At 42.2% G+C, this 21,048-nt stretch overlaps 1 protein-coding gene across 1 annotated transcript in view; it reads left to right on the top strand.

Moving 5' to 3' along the window:
• LOC115145287 (discs large homolog 1-like protein) overlaps positions 1-20,746 on the top strand; it is a 205,166-nt gene extending 184,420 nt beyond the window's left edge. Inside the window, exons 13-21 of the mRNA XM_029686743.2 lie at positions 4,303-4,479; positions 6,133-6,190; positions 13,311-13,332; positions 15,305-15,355; positions 18,629-18,730; positions 19,075-19,247; positions 19,325-19,434; positions 19,593-19,684; positions 20,509-20,746. Coding sequence (XP_029542603.2) covers positions 4,303-4,479; positions 6,133-6,190; positions 13,311-13,332; positions 15,305-15,355; positions 18,629-18,730; positions 19,075-19,247; positions 19,325-19,434; positions 19,593-19,684; positions 20,509-20,615 — 892 coding nt within the window. The 3' untranslated portion in view covers positions 20,616-20,746. The remainder of the gene's footprint in view (positions 1-4,302; positions 4,480-6,132; positions 6,191-13,310; positions 13,333-15,304; positions 15,356-18,628; positions 18,731-19,074; positions 19,248-19,324; positions 19,435-19,592; positions 19,685-20,508) is intronic.
• Positions 20,747-21,048: the final 302 nt, after the last annotated feature.

Genomic DNA, 21,048 nt, shown 5'->3' with positions numbered 1-21,048 from the left:
GAACAGCTTGAGACCTAAATATCCATAGATAACCACTCACAATAATGTTAGTATTTACTAAATACAGTCATATAGGCCACTAAGTGACTTACTCAATGGGAAAAGTGTATTTTCTCCTCGGACACGATCTTGTGGATGTCGCATGAGATGGGTGTGATTTTGATGCGCAGGCTGTCCTCGATTGAAAGCCGGTTCCTGTCGTGAGTCTATTGCGTTCATAGAGGAAAATGAGTACTTGCAGGTGTAAGTCGATCCTAACATTGTTAGCACATACTGTATAATGCAAGTTCCTTTATTGTGCTGTAGTCCTCTGAGAATTACACCCAAAACGCACACAAGGAGTCGGCACTCCTGAGCTCATCCTTGATTTGGCTCGATGTCTGGAATTCAATCAGCTGAGATTGAATTGCAGTCTCATCCAGCGAGGGTATCATTTTCTTAGCAAGGGAGGAGAATTCTCCACCTGGGTGGACTGTGAGAGGTTCACGTACAAACGCAATGATATCCTTGGGCATGTCGTAGTCTTCAGATCTGGTGGAGAAGTTGTGCCTCAGCTGCTTGATGAAATCTTCCATCAGCTCTGTGACAATGCTGCGGCCTGGTCCCTCTGCCTGTCATTTCTTCAGTTTGCTGAAGTGCAGTAGCCTTCCAGATGGCAAGTCCAAATCGAACAACTCAGGCTTCCTCGTAATGGCCTCAAATTTTTCCACCATGTCCACGACTGTTTTCACTCTTCCTTGTAAACTGGAGATTTAACCCGTTTAAGTGACAGAATATGTCAGCCAAAAAAAGCAGTGTTTGTAGCTTGCAGTTAACTCTTCAATGATTTCTGCGTCGAGCCTGTCTGGGGCGGGAAGGCCACTGAAATTTCCATGGTTAGATTTATAATGACGTCTGAGATTGAATCCCTCGCAAACGGCGACATTTTCATTGCAATTTTCATTGCTTGGCATTGGGAATTGATGGTAAGATGAACGCATATTTCTCTGTACATTCTTCCCTGAAACATTAGTGTCTAGTTTGAGAAACAGACGCCTCACAAGTCTTCAACTGGCAGCTTCATTAAATAGTATGCGCAACACGCCAGTCTCAACGTCAACAGTGAAGAGGGGACTTCGGGATGCTGGTCTCCCAGCATACCCTAGTGTCCCGAGAACCCCGCAGGGAGACGGGAAAACATGCTGGTAAGACAAGACAAAATGGCAACAGACAGAGTACACCGGTTTAAATTCACTGGGGATAATGAGGAAGATGGGTGACACCTGGAGGGGGTGGAGACAAGCACAAAGACATGTGGAACAGATCAAGGTGTGACACTTTTTTAACATCACATGCAACCAAACATGTCCTGCAAGCTCTGTTTTGCCACATCTTGAGTATTGCCTAGTTGTCTGGCCAGGTGTGGAAATAAAGACAGAGAAAAGCTGCAGCTGGCCCAGAACAGAGCAGCATGTCTGGGCCTCAAATGTACACATAGGGACAATGTCAATAACATGCATGTCAGTCTCTACTGGTTCGGAATGGAGGAGAGATTGACAGCATCACTGCTGGTCTTTGTAAGAAGTATTGATGTGCTGAAAGTACCAAATTGTCTGTTCAACCAGTTAACCTTTTACTGCAGTGGGCTAAATTAGGGTCACACAGTGTGTGTTTCTTGGTAGTCTTAAACAAATATACTTTGAAACAAAAGTGTACACCCGTTATGGGCTCAAAAAAGAAGACACATGTACCATGTCAGATATTGAAGTTGAAATGTATTCAATGGAGTTTGCATTCCAATATTATATATACCCATCACAGAGACTGAAATCTAGCAAAACCGTTTGACATAGAAAAACCGGATTTTCAGCAGTTTTTTCGTAATGTTTATTAATTATTCAATTATGGAAAATATAACATTCCACCCATGAGGCCACTAGAAGGTGATTTGGTCATTTGACTGTAGGAAAGGAGTATCACACAGCTGAAAAGCCCATACATACCCCACAAGACAAACAATCAGGGGTCTTTTCACAGTCCCAAGTCCAGAAAAGAGGCTGGGAGACGCACAGAACTGTATAGAGCAATGACTACATGGAATTCTCTTCTACCTCAGATAATTCAGGTAAGCAATACATCAGTTTTAAAAACAGATAAAACACCACCTCAAAGAGCAACACGGACTGTGAAGACACACACACACACATTACTCTGAGTATTTTTCATTTGTTATTTTTCTTTATTTTAAATAGTCGTATTGTTCTTTAGTCGTAGTGTTCTTAGTTTACATTTGTGTTGCTGTTTCCTGTCCATTAGTGTTCTGTATTTCGTCATGTTCAATGTTTTGTTTGGATCCCAGGAAGAATAGCTGCTACTTCTTCAACAGCTAATGGGGACCCGAATAAAAATCATGAAATCATCACACAATGTCGGGTGTAAAATCATGCTCACTCACTTTGACTTCCCTTCCCTGTGTGTTGTGTATATATATATATATATATAAAATACCTACACTCACCTGATGCAGACAGTTTCTTATGAAGCTTCATGCAATCCTTGTCTTAAACACAAGGCTCCTCCTTGACTAATACAGTGCCTTGCAAAAGTATTCACCCCCATTGGTGTTTTTCCTATTTTGTTGTATTACAACCTGTAATTTCAACTTTTTTTAATTTGGATTTCATGTAATGGACATATACAAAATAGTCCAAATTGGTGAAGTAAAATGAAAAGTGCAAAGAAATATTTTACTGAAAAGTGGTGCGTGCATATGTATTCACCCCCTTTGCTATGAAGCCCCTAAATAAGATCTGGTGCAACCAATTACTTTCAGAATTCACATAATTGGTTAAATAAAGTCCACCTGTCTGCAATCTAATTGTCACATGATCTGTCACATGATCTCATCATATATACACCTGTTCTGAAAGGCCCTAGAGTCTGTAACATCACTAAGCAAGGGGCACCACCAAGCAAGCGACACAATGAAGACCAAGGAGCTCGCCAAACAGGTCAGGGACAAAGTTATGGATAAGTACAGATCAGGGTTGGGTTATAAAAAAATATCCAAAACTTTGAACATCCCAAGGAGCACCATTACATCCATTATTAAAAAATGGAAAGAATATGGCACCACAACAAACCTGCCAAGAGTGGGCCGCCCACCAAAACTCACAAGGAGAAGGGCATTAGTCAGAGAGGCAACAAAGTGACCAAAGATAACCCTGAAGGAACTGCAAAGCTCCACAGCAGAGAGGGAAGTATCTGTCCATAGAACCACTTTAAGCTGGACACTCCACAGAGCACAGAAGAGTGGTCAGAAAAAAGCCATTGCTTAAAGAAAAAAATAAGCAAACACGTTTGTCATTCGCCAGAAGTCATGTGGTTGACTCCCAAAACATATGGAAGAAGGTATTCTGGTCAGGTGAGACTCAAATTGAGCTTTTTAGCCATCAAGGAAAATGCTATGTCTGGCACAAACCCAACTCCTCTCATCACCCCGAGAAAGAAATCCCCAAAGTGAAGCATGGTGGTGGCAGCGTCATTCTGTGGGGATGTTTTTCATTGGCAGGGAGTGGGAAACTGGTCAGAATTGAAGGAATGATGGATGGTGCTAAATACAGGGAAGTTCTTGAGGGAAACCTGTTTCAGTCTTCCAGAGATTTGAGAGGGGATGGAGGTATACCTCCCAGCAGGACAATGACCCTAAGCATACTGCTAGTACTGACATTTAAATGTCTTGGAATGGCCTAGTCAAAGCCCAGATCTTAATTCAATTGAGAATCTGTGGTATGACTTAGATTGCTGTAACCCAGCGGAACCCATCCAACTTGAAGAATCGGCAAAAATCCCGGTGGCCAGATGTGCCAAGCTTATGGAGAGATACCCCAAGAGACTTGCAGTTGTAATTGCTGCAAAATGTGGCTCTACAAAGTATTGGCATTGGGGGGATGAATAGTTATGCACGCTCAAGTTCAAGATTTTTTTTTGTCTTATTTCTTGTTTGTTTCACACAAAATATGTTGCATCTACAAAGTGGTAGGCATGTTGTGTAAATGAAATGATACAACCCCCCAAAAAATCTATTTTTATTCCAGCTTGTAAGGCAACAAAATAGGACAAATGCCAAAGGGGGTGAATACTTTCGCAACCCACTGTAAGCTCCCTAATAATGTGAAAAATTTATTTTATACAGTACTGTGATTTTTCTCTCTCTGCAGGGTCGATTTGACTATGCCAAGACAAACGAGACAGTTCCACCCTCATCTATTGTAGTTGTTTGTCTGCAGGGCGTTGTTTGATGTAATGTTGGTTCTCCTCCAGGGCCCTGTTTGACTATAACAGGACAAAGGACTCTGGGCTGCCCAGCCAGGGGCTTAACTTCCACTTTGGAGACATCCTTCACGTGGTGAACGCCTCCGATGACGAGTGGTGGCAGGCGAGGCACATGACCCACAAAGAAGAGGTAGATGAGGTCGGAGTCATCCCCAGCAGGAGGAGGTGAGGGTTCAGGGTTGCTCAGGTTAGAAGCTGCCGACAGGCACAGATCTAGGGATGGGCAACTGATCAACACTAGACTTCTCAAACTTAAATCTTATTCAGTTAGCATGGTATTACTTTAAATAAGCCCTCTTACTCACCAGACTCAGCCGTTTGGGGAATTCAGTTTTAAAACCCTATTGCATATCCTGTGCTTGCTCAGAGTGCTCAGTGTATGCGTGTGCATGTCAGCACAGCCCAGTGCTGGTCTTATCCCTGGACACAGCATGGTGCCACTGCAACTGGCAATGCACCATAAGGCCATCATGGGGGCCAGAGAGTATGTTAACATACAACCACTATTTTTTTTTGTTTAGCCAAGGATTGTACAGGGGGGTTTTACAAGTCTTTCAATACAAATTTTTAAAATAAAGGTCCATTTGAAACAAACACACCCATTAGCCTTACACTTCCTATGTTAAATCAGATGTTTCATTATAGACTTGAGTCTCTCTCTGTATTTCTCTCTTACTCTGTCACGCTTCACCTCTATTTCCTCCCTCCGTCGCTCTCACCTGGAAGTGAGGAGTGATGGACAGATAATTGACTTCTCACCTGACTCCGTTTCATCTGTCTCCTTGGAAGCTGGATATGATGAGAAAGGCAGCAGTTGCAGGGTGTTTTGTAGGAAGTTGAATATCATGAGAGTGGGAGTCTATGTCAAAGCATGAGTCATTGTGAGGATAGGCCAACAGGATTGTAGATTCATACGATAGGGTTGCAGTGTGAGCCTATTTACCTTGAGCATGGCAATGTAAAACTGTTTCCGATACTTGCTATTGTAAAGGAAATTATGATGAATATAACCTGTAAAAAAAAAATATATATATATATATATATAAAGGAAAAGAGAGCCCGTAGAAGACATTGAACGTCCGTGCTTTGGAGAGTAGCTTGTGGCAGCTGTTAACCCACGTGAAGGCTTAAAGGAAAGCTGTGCTACACTAGCTGTTGAGGGCAGAGCAGAAGACAGTTAGAAGACAGTTAGCTTTTCTTATCTGGAGCTCTGAGTTCTTTTACTCTTCTCCCTCCTGCTCTCCAAGGCGTTGACACATTCTCCCGTGATGTCCTCATTTAATAAAGGGAACTAGGAAGTAGGAGGGAAATGATTTACATTCTAAACTAAAGCTTTATAGAGCTCTGTAGAATTGCCTTGTAGGATGAAGTACAAAAAGAAAAGGCCATGCAAAGAGTCCCATTGTTTTCTAAACGTCTTTAAGAACGATTTTGGATTCTGGAAATATTTCCTTCGGGTGTCTCATTTAAGTGAAATGAAAATGTAGCAGGGACTTAATTACTGGTAGATAAAGTCTCTTCGGGTGCTGTGTTGTAATGTTGCGTCCAAGGCTCACTTAGCAGGAAATAAAAAAGGTTGCCCTCAAGGCAACTGTTCTTATTCTTCTGATTACTGAATCACCCCTTTCCTCTCTACTCATCAATCTCAGCAGGGTACTGTGGAAGTTACTATAGAGATGGAACCGGGATTTGAGTCTTCACACACAAGCAATATCCCGTTTCAAGGCACAATTATGTTAAATGTTTCATCAGTGACCCCAGGGGTGTAGCCCTCACTCCCTCGCTTTTCAGCCTCTCTCTCTCTCTTCTCTCCTGCAGGGTAGACAGAGCGCGGTTAAAGACTGTCAAATTCAATGCCAGGTCTCAAGACAAAGGGGTGAGTTGATCTCTGTTACATTATCAGTGTTGTTAATGAAATATTGTTTACAATGTAGCAGACGGGGGCCCACAAGTGACGAAAGTGTGAAGTAGCACAAGCTTAGACCAAGATGGACCTTTCTCCAAGGAAATAACCCAGGACTTTTATTCAGGAAATGAAACAGAATGCTCCACAGAGCTGGGTAACAATAAAACCAAACCAAAAACCTAGCTCCTCTTTGAGCCAGGTTAAACAGCCACCACCCAACCTCCAAGCTAATGATATTCAGGTGTGTGTAATTAAGCTCTTACCCTTCAGGGCCATCCTCTATTCTGGCAAGCAGATGTAGCCAACGAGCAGGAATATACCGGCCATCACACACCCGCACTCTCACTCCATCACAACAATAACATACTCTTCAAGATAGTTAGGTTTGGAAACATTTTTAAGTTGGTTTAAGGTTTGTTAAAATCCATAAACACTTCAGTAAATATGGTTCTAAAACTAAATCTCACATCATTACAAACTTCATCCCATCTAATATTATCCCAGGTGTTGTTCAGAGCAGCATAATTATATCTCCATTCCTTCCCTATATAGATATAATTAATATGTTACCTGCTCAGAAACCATAGTCTAGTCACAGTTCGGGGCACAATCACTATCATCAGAAAGAACACTGACCTCTCAAAACTGAACATGCAAGAATTCTTCTGACTTAATTTTGTATGTTTTTAATATGGCCAGAGTACTAAACTTGAGATACACACAGATTTCAAGTCAGCGTTCTATCCATCATTTTTGTATAATTTTGTACATTTTATTTCACCTTTATTTAAACAGGTAGGCTAGTTGAGAACAAGTTCTCATTTGCAACTGCGACCTGGCCAAGATAAAGCATAGTAGTGTGAACAGACAACAACACAGAGTTACACATGGAGTAAACAATAAACAAGTCAATAACATAGTAGAAAAAAATAATCTATATATATTGTGTGCAAAAGGCATGAGGAGGTAGGCAATAAATAGGCCATAGGAGTGAATAATTACAATTTAGCAGATTTACACCGGAGTGATAAATGATCAGATGAACATGTGCAGGTAGAGATACTGGTGTGCAAAAGAGCAGAAAAGTAAATAAAATAAAAACAGTATGGGGATGAGGTAGGTAAATTGGGTGGGCTATATACCGATGGGTTAGCTGCTCAGATAGCAGATGTTTAAAGTTGGTGAGGGAGATAAAAGTCTCCAACTTCAGTGATTTTTGCCATTCATTCCAGTTGCAGGCACCAGAGAACTGGAAGGAAAGGCGGCCAAATTAGGTTTTGGCTTTAGGAATGATCAGTGAGATACACCTGCTGGAGCGCGTGTTACGGGTGGGTGTTGCCATCGTGACCAGTGAACTGAGATGAGGCGGAGCTTTACCTAGCATAGACTTGTAGATGATCTGGAGCCACTGGGTCTGGCAACGAACAAGTAGCGAGGACCAGCCGACTAGAGCATACAGGTTGCAGTGGTGGGTGGTATAAGGTGCTTTAGTAACAAAACGGATGGCACTGTGATAAACTGCATCCAGTTTGCTGAGTAGAGTATTGGAAGCTATTTTGTAGATGACATCGCCAAAGTCGGGGATCGGTAGGATAGTCAGTTTTACTAGGGTAAGTTTTGCGGCGTGAGTGAAAGAGGCTTTGTTGAGAAATAGAAAGCCGACTCTAGATTTGATTTTGGATTGGATATGTTTGAAATGAGTCTGGAAGGAGGGTTTTCAGTCTAGCCAGACACCTAGGTACTTATAGACGTCCACATATTCTAGGTCAGAACCATCCAGGGTGGTGATGCTATTCGGGCGTGCGGGTGCAGGCAGCGAACGGTTGAAAAGCATGCATTTGGTTTTACTAGCGTTTAAGAGCAGTTGGAGGCCACGGAAGGAGTGTTGTATGGCATTGAAGCTCGTTTGGAGGTTAGATAGCACAGTGTCCAAGGAAGGGCCAGAAGTATACAGAATGGTGTCGTCTGCGTAGAGGTGGATCAGGGAATCGCCCGCAGCAAGAGCAACATAATTGATGTATACAGAGAAAAGAGTCAGCCCGAGAATTGAACCCTGTGGTACCCCCATAGAGACTGCCAGAGGAAGCTATTATTTTCTATCCATATAACCTAAATTGATGTACTAATATCTGTCTGTAAGAGTCTGAGGCTGCATGTCTACCGTGATCACTGTTCAGTTCTCCTAGCCACAACAATTTTGTTATATTTCCCATCTGACTCAGTGAATCTCCCAGAGGAAAACTGTGCTGCGTTGAAACAGTGGTGGGTTCCAGCACAAATTCTGTACAGCTCTAATCAGTGCCCAAATTCACAAAGCGTCTCAGAGTAGAATTGCTCATGAAGGATCAGATGTTTTTTCCTAATCATCGTGATCTAAAAAGCTAAACTGATCATAGATCAGCACTCCTACTCTGATTGCTCTAAATTCAGGTGGTGCAAGTGTCAATCGCAGGTAAATTGCACTTTCGCCATATAAAAACTTGGGCACTGGCATTTTCTACCCATTAGGCCAGGTTCGGCAATTTGCCTGTCTAATATCAGCTCGCTTGTGCTGAGGTGGGAGGGGGGCTCTCTGTTCACAACATTGACATCAGCAACTGCTCGCCCACACGACGCCATACATCTGCCATCTGCCCGGTACAGTTGAAAACAGGATTCATCCGTGAAAAGCACACTTCTCCAGCATGCCTGTGGTCATCGAAGGTGAGCATTTGCCCACTGAAGTCGGTTCCGATGTCGAACTGCAGTCAGGTCAAGACCTTGGTGAGGACAACGAGCATGCAGATTTGCTTACCTGAGACGGTTTCTGACAGTTTGTGCAGAAATTCTTCGGTTGTGCAAACACAGTTTCATCAGTTGTCCGGTGGCTGGTCTCAGATGATTCCGCAGGTGAAGAAGCCGTATGTGGAGGTCCTGGGCTGGCATGGTTATACTTGGTCTGCGGTTGTGAGGTCGGTTGGATGTAATACCAAATTCTCTAAAATGACGTTGGAGGCAGCTTATGGTAGAGAAATGAACATTCAGTTCTCTGGCAACAGCTCTGGTTGACATTCCTGCAGTCAGCATGCCAATTGTATACTCCCTCAACTTGAGACATTTGTGGCATTGTGTTGTGTGACAAAACTGCACATTTTACTGGCCTTTTATTGTCCCCATCACAAGGTGTAATGATCATGTCATTTAATTAGCTTCTTGATATGCCACACCTGTTAGGTGGATGGATTATCTTGGCAAAGTAGAAATGATCACTAACAGGGATACTAAATTTGTTCTCCAAATTTGAGAGAAATACGCTTTGTGTGTATGGAATATTTCTGGGATCTTTTGTTTCAGTTAATGAAACTTTACTTTTAAATGTTGCGTTTTATATTTTTGTTCTGTGTACATCACCAATATTTTATTAAAATATCACCAGCTGATAAACCGTCAACAGACGTTCCCCTTTGTTTATATTAGACATTATTTTTGTCTAGCTTTTGTGACCGGTTTGGACACATTATGTGCAATGCCCATTGCATGAAAGGTGTAATTGACTGTAGGAAGCCTGTTTAGCAACATTAACTTTGTCTAGCAACATCCTTTTGTCAGATACATCTTCCACTTCACTCTGTTGGACCCAACTGTCAAAATCGTGAGAATGCCAATCACTGTCTGTGGTGCTGAACAATGTTACTTCTAAGCTGATGGTGCCGCAGTAGCCCTGAGACTGTCCCGGGACAGCCGCACAGAACAAATATTAGCCAATTTCCCTTTTAACACTGTCAACGTTTCCCTTTACTGTGGCAATTGTGATTGAATCAATGTAATATTAGCCGCTTTAAATGCAACATACCGAAACAAAACCAACTATGCAAGACTCAGTATGCCAAACTATGCAACTATTAGTGTTTTGAGACAGGCTTGAATAAGCTAAGTAGGCAGAGGGTAGCATCATTTAGGCAGAGGGTAGCATCATATAGGCAGAGGGTAGCATCATATAGGCAGAGGGTAGCATCATATAGGCAGAGGGTAGCATCATATAGGCAGAGGGTAGCATCATATAGGCAGAGGGTAGCATCATATAGGCAGAGGGTAGCATCACATAGGCAGAGGGTAGCATCATTTAGGCAGAGGGTAGCATCATATAGGCAGAGGGTAGCATCATATAGGCAGAGGGTAGCATCATATAGGCAGAGGGTAGCATCATATAGGCAGAGGGTAGCATCATATAGGCAGAGGGTAGCATCATTTAGGCAGAGGGTAGCATCATATAGGCAGAGGGTAGCATCATATAGGCAGAGGGTAGCATCATATAGGCAGAGGGTAGCATCATATAGGCAGAGGGTAGCATCATATAGGCAGAGGGTAGCATCATATAGGCAGAGGTAGCATCATTTAGGCAGAGGGTAGCATCATATAGGCAGAGGGTAGCATCATATAGGCAGAGGGTAGCATCATATAGGCAGAGGGTAGCATCATATAGGCAGAGGGTAGCATCATATAGGCAGAGGGTAGCATCATTTGTCCGATTCTCTGTAATAATGCTATTGGAATAAAAATGCAGTTTATTTTGTAAAGTGGGGTTTCAAACACAACATTTTCAGTCACTTCCTTGTCTAAAGGACATGTCAAGCATGTTTTTTTTTAAAGTACTATGGAATGTAGGCCTACATTGAACACGACATTGACTGCTACTGTAGGCTGAAAGATAAAACAGCTATTTCCATGTTAAAATGTTATGATGCATTTTCTCTTTTTTTGTTGTTGATGGTAGGCCTACATTGTGATCAAATAGCCACAGTAGCCTATTTGGACTTAGTTTTAACAAACGTAAAGCTGGTACAGGCTTAGTGTTCACAGTAAATGTGTGCTGGAAGTTGCATAGAATTTAATTTGTGGTCAGCAGACCTGAAATTGGAGCGACTACTGTCTAAATCTAAATTAAATTATTTCATACTAAAAGATTTTGTTTACCAAGTAATTTTTTTTTTCTCAGGTTGGGGGTCAAAATGATTGATACCACTAAAAATGATCTACATTAATGTGGATGCTACCATGTGGATGATACAAATGATTACGGATAATCCTGAATGATTTGTGGAAGTTACGGAGGTCAAAGATCGTACCCCCAAGACATGCTAACCTCCCCTGTTATTGGTAAGAGGTTAGCATGCCTTGGGGGTATGATCTTTGATCTTTGTAGCTAGCTAAGTAAACAATGAATCCCAACACATGATGTAACGTTAGTTAGCGAGCCAGCCAGCTAGCATTAACTAGCTAACAGTAGACTTGAACTTGAAATGAAAATACTTTGTCAAAATTAGACGAGTCTTCTGTAAGACATGTAGCTAGCTAAACAATGGACCATAATCACAACTCATGACGTTACTACCCTGCATGAATCTGCAGGTAGCTAACCAACCAGGTTCTATGGCTATAACTAGTCAAGTAAATGTGTGATACGAAGAATAAGATCATACACATAACATTAGCTAGCGACCCAGCCAGCTAATGTTAGCTAGCTAACAGTACACTTGAAATGAAACTACTTTCTGTCAAACTGAAAGTAGCTAGCTAGACTATCTTACCAGTATACATCATGGTTGGATGCGTCTCCTGTCTGATGCCATGCATGGTTGCCCTTAGTTTGACGATGTACTTCAGACTGGTGTTTTCTCCATCTCCTTAGCTATTGTTAGGTTCTTATTTTTCAAATGACTCACAGACACTAGAGAAGCTTTAACCAAGTTTAATCATCCCCAAAGGTTCTGTACAGCTGTGATCAGACAACAAAAGATTTCAGACTTCACAGTTTATACGCATCCTACTTAAGACACTCCCCTTTCTCTCCAAGCCTTACATTTTATGATTCTACAGGAAGCTAATAAAGAGGGTAACAGGATTCCAAACATTTATTACTCTTAAGAGAATCTGTCCTCACCTCAACCCCTCTTTCATCTAATACACAGATGTCCATCGGTCTCCCCTGTATCAACACATCGCTCTCCTCTCCTCCATCAAACACATTCCAAAGCCTTCTTCTTTCTTCTGAGAACCATTAACTTCTAACATAACCCAGTCTCTTTCATTTCATATCATTCATTTAATATCTCAATGTTCAAAGTTTAGCCGATTCCAACACTATCATACTCGAATTCCACAGATTTTTCAAAACTCGGTCCTCCAGAAATTGGAGAGCTTACACAAAAGCTAGCTAACAGTACACTTTAACTTGACATTAGGTTTAAGCAGTTTTACTACGCACTGCATTTTCTTAAAAGCCGCATTCAACACGATTACCTAGACATACTGACCAGCTCAATAGACAGACCAATTCAAACTCACCTCAAACTCACCTATCGGCATGTCCAGCCCAATCATTATCTCAGCCCATCATGGCTAGCGGGAAGGTTGTTCACTTTTTCTGTGGCTTAACCAACAAGGCTCGTAATTTAACAATTGTATTTGTATTTACAGATGGCATACAAGTTTGATATGAAGGCACATGACATGTTCAAGAAGGCATTTATTTTTTACATTTGCGTTCAAACGGCTCTCCTGTGAAGTGTCATACGCCTAGTTTCCTGAATCGGGTTACAAATGCATCCAGCAAGTTTGTAGAGTCACAAGCTTGTTGCAGTCATTGCATGCTAGAAATATGGGACCAAATACTAAACTTATGACTACTTTATTTATAAGAATCTTTAGGGGTGTCAAATCACCCCACTCCTCTGCACCCCACTCCTCTGCACACTCCACTGGCTTCCAGTCGAAGCTCGTATCAAGACCCTGGTGCTTGCCTACGGAGCAGCAAGGGAAACTACACCTTCTTACCTTCAAGCTTTGCTCAAAGCCTACATCCCAACCCGAGCACTCCGTTCTGCCACCTCTGGTCTCTTGGCCCTACCACCCCTACGGGAGGTCTGTGGACTGAGCCTGAGTCTCCAGTAGCTTTGCTCATTGGTTTATCAGTTAGTCAGTTTGACCATTTGGCTTCAGTGCAGCACTGCGGTTGTGCATGACGGTTGAACAGCATGATGTGTTCCAGTAATGAATAACTCTCTTGTGGTTGTGTCTCCTGTTGCTTTGCTCTCTGACGACTACTTCACAGGTCCCTGACAACAAAGCACTGAGTAAGTCACAAGGATTTCACTGTCACACAACCATCTGAAGCTTGTAATAAATTCTATAAATTGTAATTTAAGCCTTAGCTATGACATCCAATGCATTGTCATCAAAATCTCTCTCTGGCACCCAGCCTCTATTTTGACCATTGGCTTAGTTTGATTACATAAAAACATTTATACAAAACAGTGTGCTTTATTTCTATTCTGTTCAAAGCCCAAACAGTACCTCTAAACATACATTGCATCCATGTAACACGACCCAAACACTCATATTTCTAACACATCATCTTGACATCGGCCTCTGTACACTGATCAGCATTTACACTGTGGTTAGCATTACATTATGACCAGCACACTGAGTCAGTGTGATGTCACTAAATCAATGGTGACTCGTCGGTGGGTATTGTACTGCAGATCATGTATGCTGCTTTAGCATTGTTACAGCAGGCTCCTCAACACTATTGGTATTTGTTTCCCCTTACTCAGCATAGATAGGCCAGTTTAGAGACACATAGTCTGTCGAATAATGTACTGTAGGGGACATAATCGACAGTCCTGACTCCTGTGTCTGATGATCCAAAGTTTTAATCTTAAAACTAATATAAAAAAATGTTTTAAAGAATATAAAATCACAAAACTACAATGTGTGTTTGTTACAGAGGTGTCAGAATCACCTTTTTGTTGGGGATCTTTTCTGTTGAAAATATCCCTATTCTACCCCCTTGGCATTGTTAAGACCCTTCAGTATGGTTTCAACCGTAATTTAAAACACATATTTTTAGTTCACCTTTATTTCTTCACGGTATAATCTTTTACAAGAGACCTGTTTCCGAGATAGCCACAGTGTTGGAAGGAAAAACACACATTAGCATGGTGTATAAAGCTCTATGACCTTGACATGGCCACGACATGCACCTTGACGTGATTCGATAGGATGACCTGCTCTGATCAAATTTTAGGATGAAAGAGGAAGGTCTCACAGATTATACCGTCACGCTGCCCTTCACAAAACCTAACTTGAGAGGGTATCGTTTTTAGAAAGTACAATATTCACACCTCCATCCTCAAAACGTTCCTAGCACTGCCCTCTCCTGGTGATCCTGTGTGTCTTCATGTTGTGACCTTGCATCTGTATCTACATGTTTCTGTGATGCTGACATTCCCTTTGTTATACTTTCAGAGCATGCAACCTCTAATGCCAGCGATAGTGAAAGAAATTACCATATGTCCTGGTGTCCCTCCTTCCCTCCCTCAATCCCTACCTCCGCCGACGGGCTGCCTGTATTCTTTCACTTGTTTTGCATGTCTCCGTCGTCTGTTTTATGATCTCTTCTGTTTGTTTGGTCTGAGCAGCATACTCCGAGGATCACACATGTTAGAGCCCCCAAGCTACTTCAGGGATGCATGTTGAAGTAGCAGTCGTATTAGGACAGTGGTTCTCAATAAGACTCATGAGACCATAGGCTTACTGGTAAAATTCCCATGCAGGGTTCTTCAGGGGTACTCTGGACAGAGCTACTGTAAATGTATTTGGTGGTACAGCAACCAAAAAAGGTTGAGAACCACTGTATTAGGACAGTTGCTGGATTGATATGAAAATAATGTAGAGCTTTACCAGTGTATTTGTGTGAGAGGAACAGAGTCTGCTGTTGTGACTATACAGCGCGTGTTCTGCTTTCTCTACTGCAATTAAATACTTTTTAAGAAAAGCAAATCTGCTCATGCATATTCACAAGCTTCGTGGCATGCATGCACATTAGCTACTATTTTAATGTTCTGTACAGATGGAGCGAAGGGTCATTATGTTAACTCCATTTTGATACGCACACTTATAACAGGGACAAGGAGAATACTGACCCACACACACACACACACACAGCTTGCCAACAGCTGGTCTGACTCCTAACCATAATCACAGTATCTACTGCATCGCCACTATCTGTCTAAACATGGCCGCCTGTTCTGTCCGTCCTATCAGGTGGCCAGGAGGAGTACGTCCTGTCCTACGAGCCGGTCACACAGCAGGAAGGTAAGACGCAGCTTACATTATCATCTCTGTCACACATCTGACAGCAGCAGTATCACAGGATAGCTCAGCTCTCACTGCCCCATTAGAGTTAGTTATCTCACTTGGTTACGGTATCTTAGTTGGTTTGTTATCATAGTTAGTTATCTTAGAATTAGTTACAGTGGCTTGCGAAAGTATTCACCCCCTAGGCATTTGTCCTATTTTGTTGCCTTTACAACCTGGAATTAAAATAGATTTTGGGGGGGTTGTATCATTTCATTTACACAACATGCCTACCACATTGAAGATGTAAAATGTTTTTTGGGTGAAACAAACAACAAATAAGACAAAAAATCTGAACTTGAGCGTGCATAACTATTCATCCCCCCCAATGCCAATACTCAGTGGAGCCACTTTTTGCAGCAATTACAGCTGCAAGTCTCTTGGGGTATGTCTCTGTGAGCTTGGCACATCTAGCCACTGGGATTTTTGCCCATTCTACAAGGCAAAACTGCTCCAGCTCCTTCAAGTTGGATGAGTTCCGTGGGTGTACAGCAATCTTTAAGTCATACCACAGATTCTCAGTTGGATTGAGGTCGGAGCTTTGACTAGGCCTTTCCAAAATATTTAAATGTTCCCCCTTAAACCATTCAAGTTTTGCTTTAGTAGTATGCTTAGGGTCATTGTCCTGCTGGAAGGTGAACCTCCAGAGATTTGAGACTGGGATGGAGGACTGAAACAGGTTTCCCTCAAGAATTTCCTTTGTATTTAGCACCATCCATCATCCCTTCAATTCTGACCAGTTTCCCACTCCCTGTCGATGGTGTTCTCAGGTTTGTGCCAGACATAGTGTTTTCCTTGATGGCCAAAAAGCAACATTTTTGTCATCTGACCAGAGTACCTTCCATATGTTTGGGGACTCTACTACATGCCTTTTGGCGAACACCAAACATGTTTGCTTATTTTTTTTCTTTAAGCAATGGCTTTTTTCTGACCACTCTTCAGCAAAGCCCAGCTGTGGAGTGTAAGGCTTAATGTGGTCCTATGGACAGATACTCCAATCTCCGCTGTGGATCTTTGCAGTTACTTCAGGGTTATATTTGGTTGCTTTTTTGCCTCTGACTAATGCCCTCCTTGCCTGGTACGTGAGTTTTGGTGAGTGGCTCTCTCTTGGCAGGTTTGTTGTGGTGCCATATTATTTAAAACATTTTTTAATAATGGATGTAATGGTGCTCCGTGGGATGTTCAAAGTTTTGGATATTTTGTTTTATAACCCAACCCTGATCTGTACTTCTCCACAACTTTGTCCCTGACCTGTTTGGCAAGCTCCTTGGTCTTCATAGTGTCGCTTGCTTGCTGGTGTTGCAGACTCTGGGGCCTTTCAGAATATGTGTGTACAGTTGAAGTCTGAAGTTTACATACACTTAGGTTGGAGTCATTAAAAATCGTTTTTCAACCACTCCACAAAATTCTTGTTAACAAACTATTGTTTTGGCAAGTCAGTTAGGACATCTACCTTGTGCATGACCCAAGTAATTTTTAGAACAATTGTTTACAGACAGATTATTTCAGTGTATCACAATTCCAGTGGGTCAGAAGTGTATATACACTAAGGTGACTTAAAAAGCTTGGAAAATTCCAGAAAATGATGTCATGCCTTTAGAAGCTTCTGATAGGCTAATTGACTCAAATGGTATCAATTGGAGGTGTACCTGTGGATGTATTTCAAGGCCTACCTTCAAACTCACTGCCTCTTTTGCTTGACATCATTGGAAAATCAAAAGAAATCAGCCAAGACCTCAGAACAAATATTGTAGACCTCCAAGTCTGGTTCATCCTTTGGAGCAATTTCCAAACACCTGAAGGTACCACGTTCATCTGTACAAACAATCGTACGCAAGTATAAACACCATGGGACAACGCAGCCATCATACCGTTCAGGAAGGAGACTTGTTCTGTCTCTGTAATTTAGTGCGAAAAGTGCAAATCAATCCCAGAACAACAGCAAAGGACCTTGTGAAGATGCTGGAGGAAACGGGTACAAAAGTATCTATATCCACGATGAAACAAGTCGTATATCGACATAACCTGAAAGGCAGCTCAGCAAGGAAGAAGCCACTGCTCCAAACTGCCATAAAAAAAGACAGACGGTCTTTTACGGTTTGCAACTGCACATGGGGACAAAGATCATATTTTTTAGAGAAATGTCCTCTGGTCTGATTAAACAAAAATAGAACTGTTTGGCCATAATGACCATTGTTATGTTTGGAGGGAAAATGGGAAGGCTTGCACGCCAAAGAACACCATCCCAACCGTGAAGCATGGGGGTGCCAGCATCATGTTGTGGGGGTGCTCTGCTGCATGAGGGACTGGTGCACTTTACAAAATAGATGGCATCATGAGGAGGGACAATTATCTGGATATATTGAAGCAACATCTCAAGACATCAGTTAAAGCTTAGTCGCAAATGGGTCTTCCAAATGGACAATGACCCCAAGCAAACTTCCAAAGTTGTGGCAAAGGACAACAAAGTCAAGGTATTGGAGTGGCCATCACAAAGCCCTGACCTCAATCCTGTTGTGGGCAGATCTGAAAAATCATGTGCGAGCATGGAGGCCTTTACAACCCTGACTCAGTTACACCAGCTCTGTCAGGATGAATGGGCCAAAATTCACCCAATTTACTGTGGGAAGCTTGTGGAAGGTTACCCAAAACGTTTGACCCAAATTGAACAATTTAAAGGCAATACACTCGATTAGTATTTGGTAGCATGTAAACTTCTGACCCACTGGGAATGTGATGAAATAAATCATATCTGAAATAAATGATTCTCTACTATTATTCTGACATTTTACATTCTTAAATAAAGTGGTGATCCTAACTGACCTAAGACAGGGCATTTTTACAAGGATTAAATGTCAGGAATTGTGAAACTGAATTTAAATATATTTGACTAAGGTGTATGTAAACCTCCGACTTGTGTACTGAGACAATTAGATTGCACACAGATGTGGACTTTATGTGACTTCTGAAGGTAACTGGTTGCACCAGATCTTATTTAGGGGATTCATAGGAAATGGGGTGAATGCATATGCACCTACTTCTTTTCAGTTACATTTTTTTGCACTTTTGAAACAAGTTATTTTTTTCACTTCACCAATTTGAACTATTTTGTATATGTCCGCTAATCCAAATAAAAATCTAATTAAATTACAGATTGTAATGCAAAGGGGGTGAATACTTTTGCTTATACAAGGGCAGTATTGATACAGTAGATCCGTCTTGTCTGTCCAGTGAACTACACACGACCCGTCATCATCCTGGGGCCAATGAAGGACCGTATCAACGATGACCTCATCTCAGAGTTCCCTGACAAATTTGGATCCTGTGTCCCACGTGAGAACCAACATTTTTGTTACATACACAATTTTATGTTTTTATTTACAATTTAGTCATTTATCAGACGCTCGTATCAAGAGCAGGTTACAGGAGCAATTAAGGTTAAATACCTTGCTCAAGGGCATATTGACAGATTTTTCACCTCGTCGGCTCAGAGTTATGAACCAGCAACCTTTTGATTACTGGCCCAACGTTCTTAACCACTAGGCTACCTGCCATCCTATGTTGACCCTTGTCTTGTACCTAGAGGTGTGATAACGAGTTTGCAATAGTTGTCGATAATTAAATGTATCAAACAAAGATAACTACATTTCCATGAAACAATCTGTTGTGTTTTCCAGACACGACCAGACTAAAACGGGATTACGAGGTGGATGCCAGAGACTACCATTTTGTGGTGTCCAGGGAGCAGATGGAGAAAGACATCCAGGATCACAAGTTCATCGAGGCAGGCCAGTACAACAACCACCTGTATGGAACCAGCATCCAGTCTGTACGGGAGGTCGCTGAGAAGGTGAGTAGAGGAGGATGTGTCAGCATATGGCTGTTGTGATGTGATGAGTTGTCTTATCTATTGCTCTTTATGTCCAGGGGAAGCATTGCATCCTGGATGTTTCAGGCAACGCCATCAAACGACTACAGTCGACCATGCTCTACCCCATCGCTATTTTCGTCAAGCCCAAGTCTGTGGAGAATATCCTGTAAGTTGTTTTGATTCAACATGTCATTTTCATATTAAGAGGCCAAAGCAATGGCAATTAAGAGTTCAGACTCAGTGTTTTTTTATTCAGTCACCTATTAGCTGTACATAGGGCAATGTCTTAGTCATTCTTTCTTGCGCTCTCTCTCCTCCCTATAGAGAGATAAATAAGAGGCTAACAGAGGACCAGGGGAGGAAGACGTTTGACAGAGCCATAAAACTGGAGCAGGAGTTCACTGAGCACTTCACTGGTGAGTCCAGCCCCCCACACCAGTCCATTCTCAACCTGCTTCATGCACTACATCTATTTCTGCACTTAGCATGATGACACGTGTCTGTAGCAGATCCCTGAATTAAATCATGGGCAAAAATATATTCCTATAATATATACTGAGTATACAAAACATTAAGATCACCTCTTTCCATGACAGACTGATTCGATGAAGCTGTGATCCCTTATTGATGTCACTTGTTAAATCCACTTCAATCAGTGTAAATGAAGGAGGCAGGTTAAAGAAGGATTTTTAAAAGCATTGAGACGTGGATTGTGTATTTGTGCCATTGAGATGGTGAATGGACACGACAAAAGATTCAAGTGCCTTTGAGCGGGATATGGTAGTAGGTGCCATGCGCACCGGTTTGTGTCAAGAACTGCAACACTGCTGGGTTTGTTTACGCTCCGCTGTTTCCTGTGTGTATCAAAGGTCTGTCACCCAAAGGGCATCCAGACAACTTGACAACTGTGGGAAGCATTGGAGTCAACAACAGACAGCATTCCTGTGGAACGCTATCAACACTGTGTAGAGTCTATGCCCCGTGAATTGAATTTGTTCTTAGGGCATAATGGGGTGGTGCAACTCAATGTTAGGAAGTTGTTCCTAATGTTTTGTGTACTCAGTGTATGCATTTAGTATCTTTGAGATGTAGTGCGAGACGGAACGGCTCATACGATCAGGAGCCTATATCCTGTTTCTGTAGCATGAGGCAGCTTAATCCTAAATTCCTAGACCGAACGCTAGTCTATCACTGCGATGTAGTGATGTGTTTAATGTATATCCCCTCTGTGTCGCTGCAGCTATAGTCCAGGGGGACTCTCTGGAGGAGATCTACAACACGGTGAAAATCATCATCCAGGAGCAGTCAGGACCCTTCATCTGGGTGCCTGCCAAGGAGAAGTTGTGAAAGGAGGACAGAAGAGAGTACCCTTATTTTCTTTAAGTGGTCTTCATGTCTTCTCTGATTCTACGTCTTTTTATTTTTACCAACCTGGCCTGCTGTGATCGCTGGCCCTCTTGCCCGGAGCTTAGCACCCCCCCCACCCCCCCCCACCCCCCCACGTATACACACACGTCTCCATCTTTCTCTCACACACAAACACCACCCTGCTCCCCTCTGTCACACTGGCTAGAGAGCTGATCACGCGTTGGAGTTGATGATCTATCTTTCTCTTTCTCACACACACACAAAATTATTTAATGCTGTCTCTTTCTCTCACACACAAACATTCACTCTCTGGGGTTTTCTTGGGCTGTCTCTGACTGGTGTCTGGACCTTGTCTCTGGATGTTTTTCATGCTTATGGGGGGGATTTGTTTTTGGTACAATTCCTTAATGTT

The sequence above is a fragment of the Oncorhynchus nerka genome, linkage group LG17 (genome assembly GCF_034236695.1).
Source record: "Oncorhynchus nerka isolate Pitt River linkage group LG17, Oner_Uvic_2.0, whole genome shotgun sequence".
Classification (NCBI taxonomy): domain Eukaryota; kingdom Metazoa; phylum Chordata; class Actinopteri; order Salmoniformes; family Salmonidae; genus Oncorhynchus; species Oncorhynchus nerka.
Note: the sequence above shows the minus strand (reverse complement) of the source record. Positions and strands in the feature narration are given on the sequence as shown.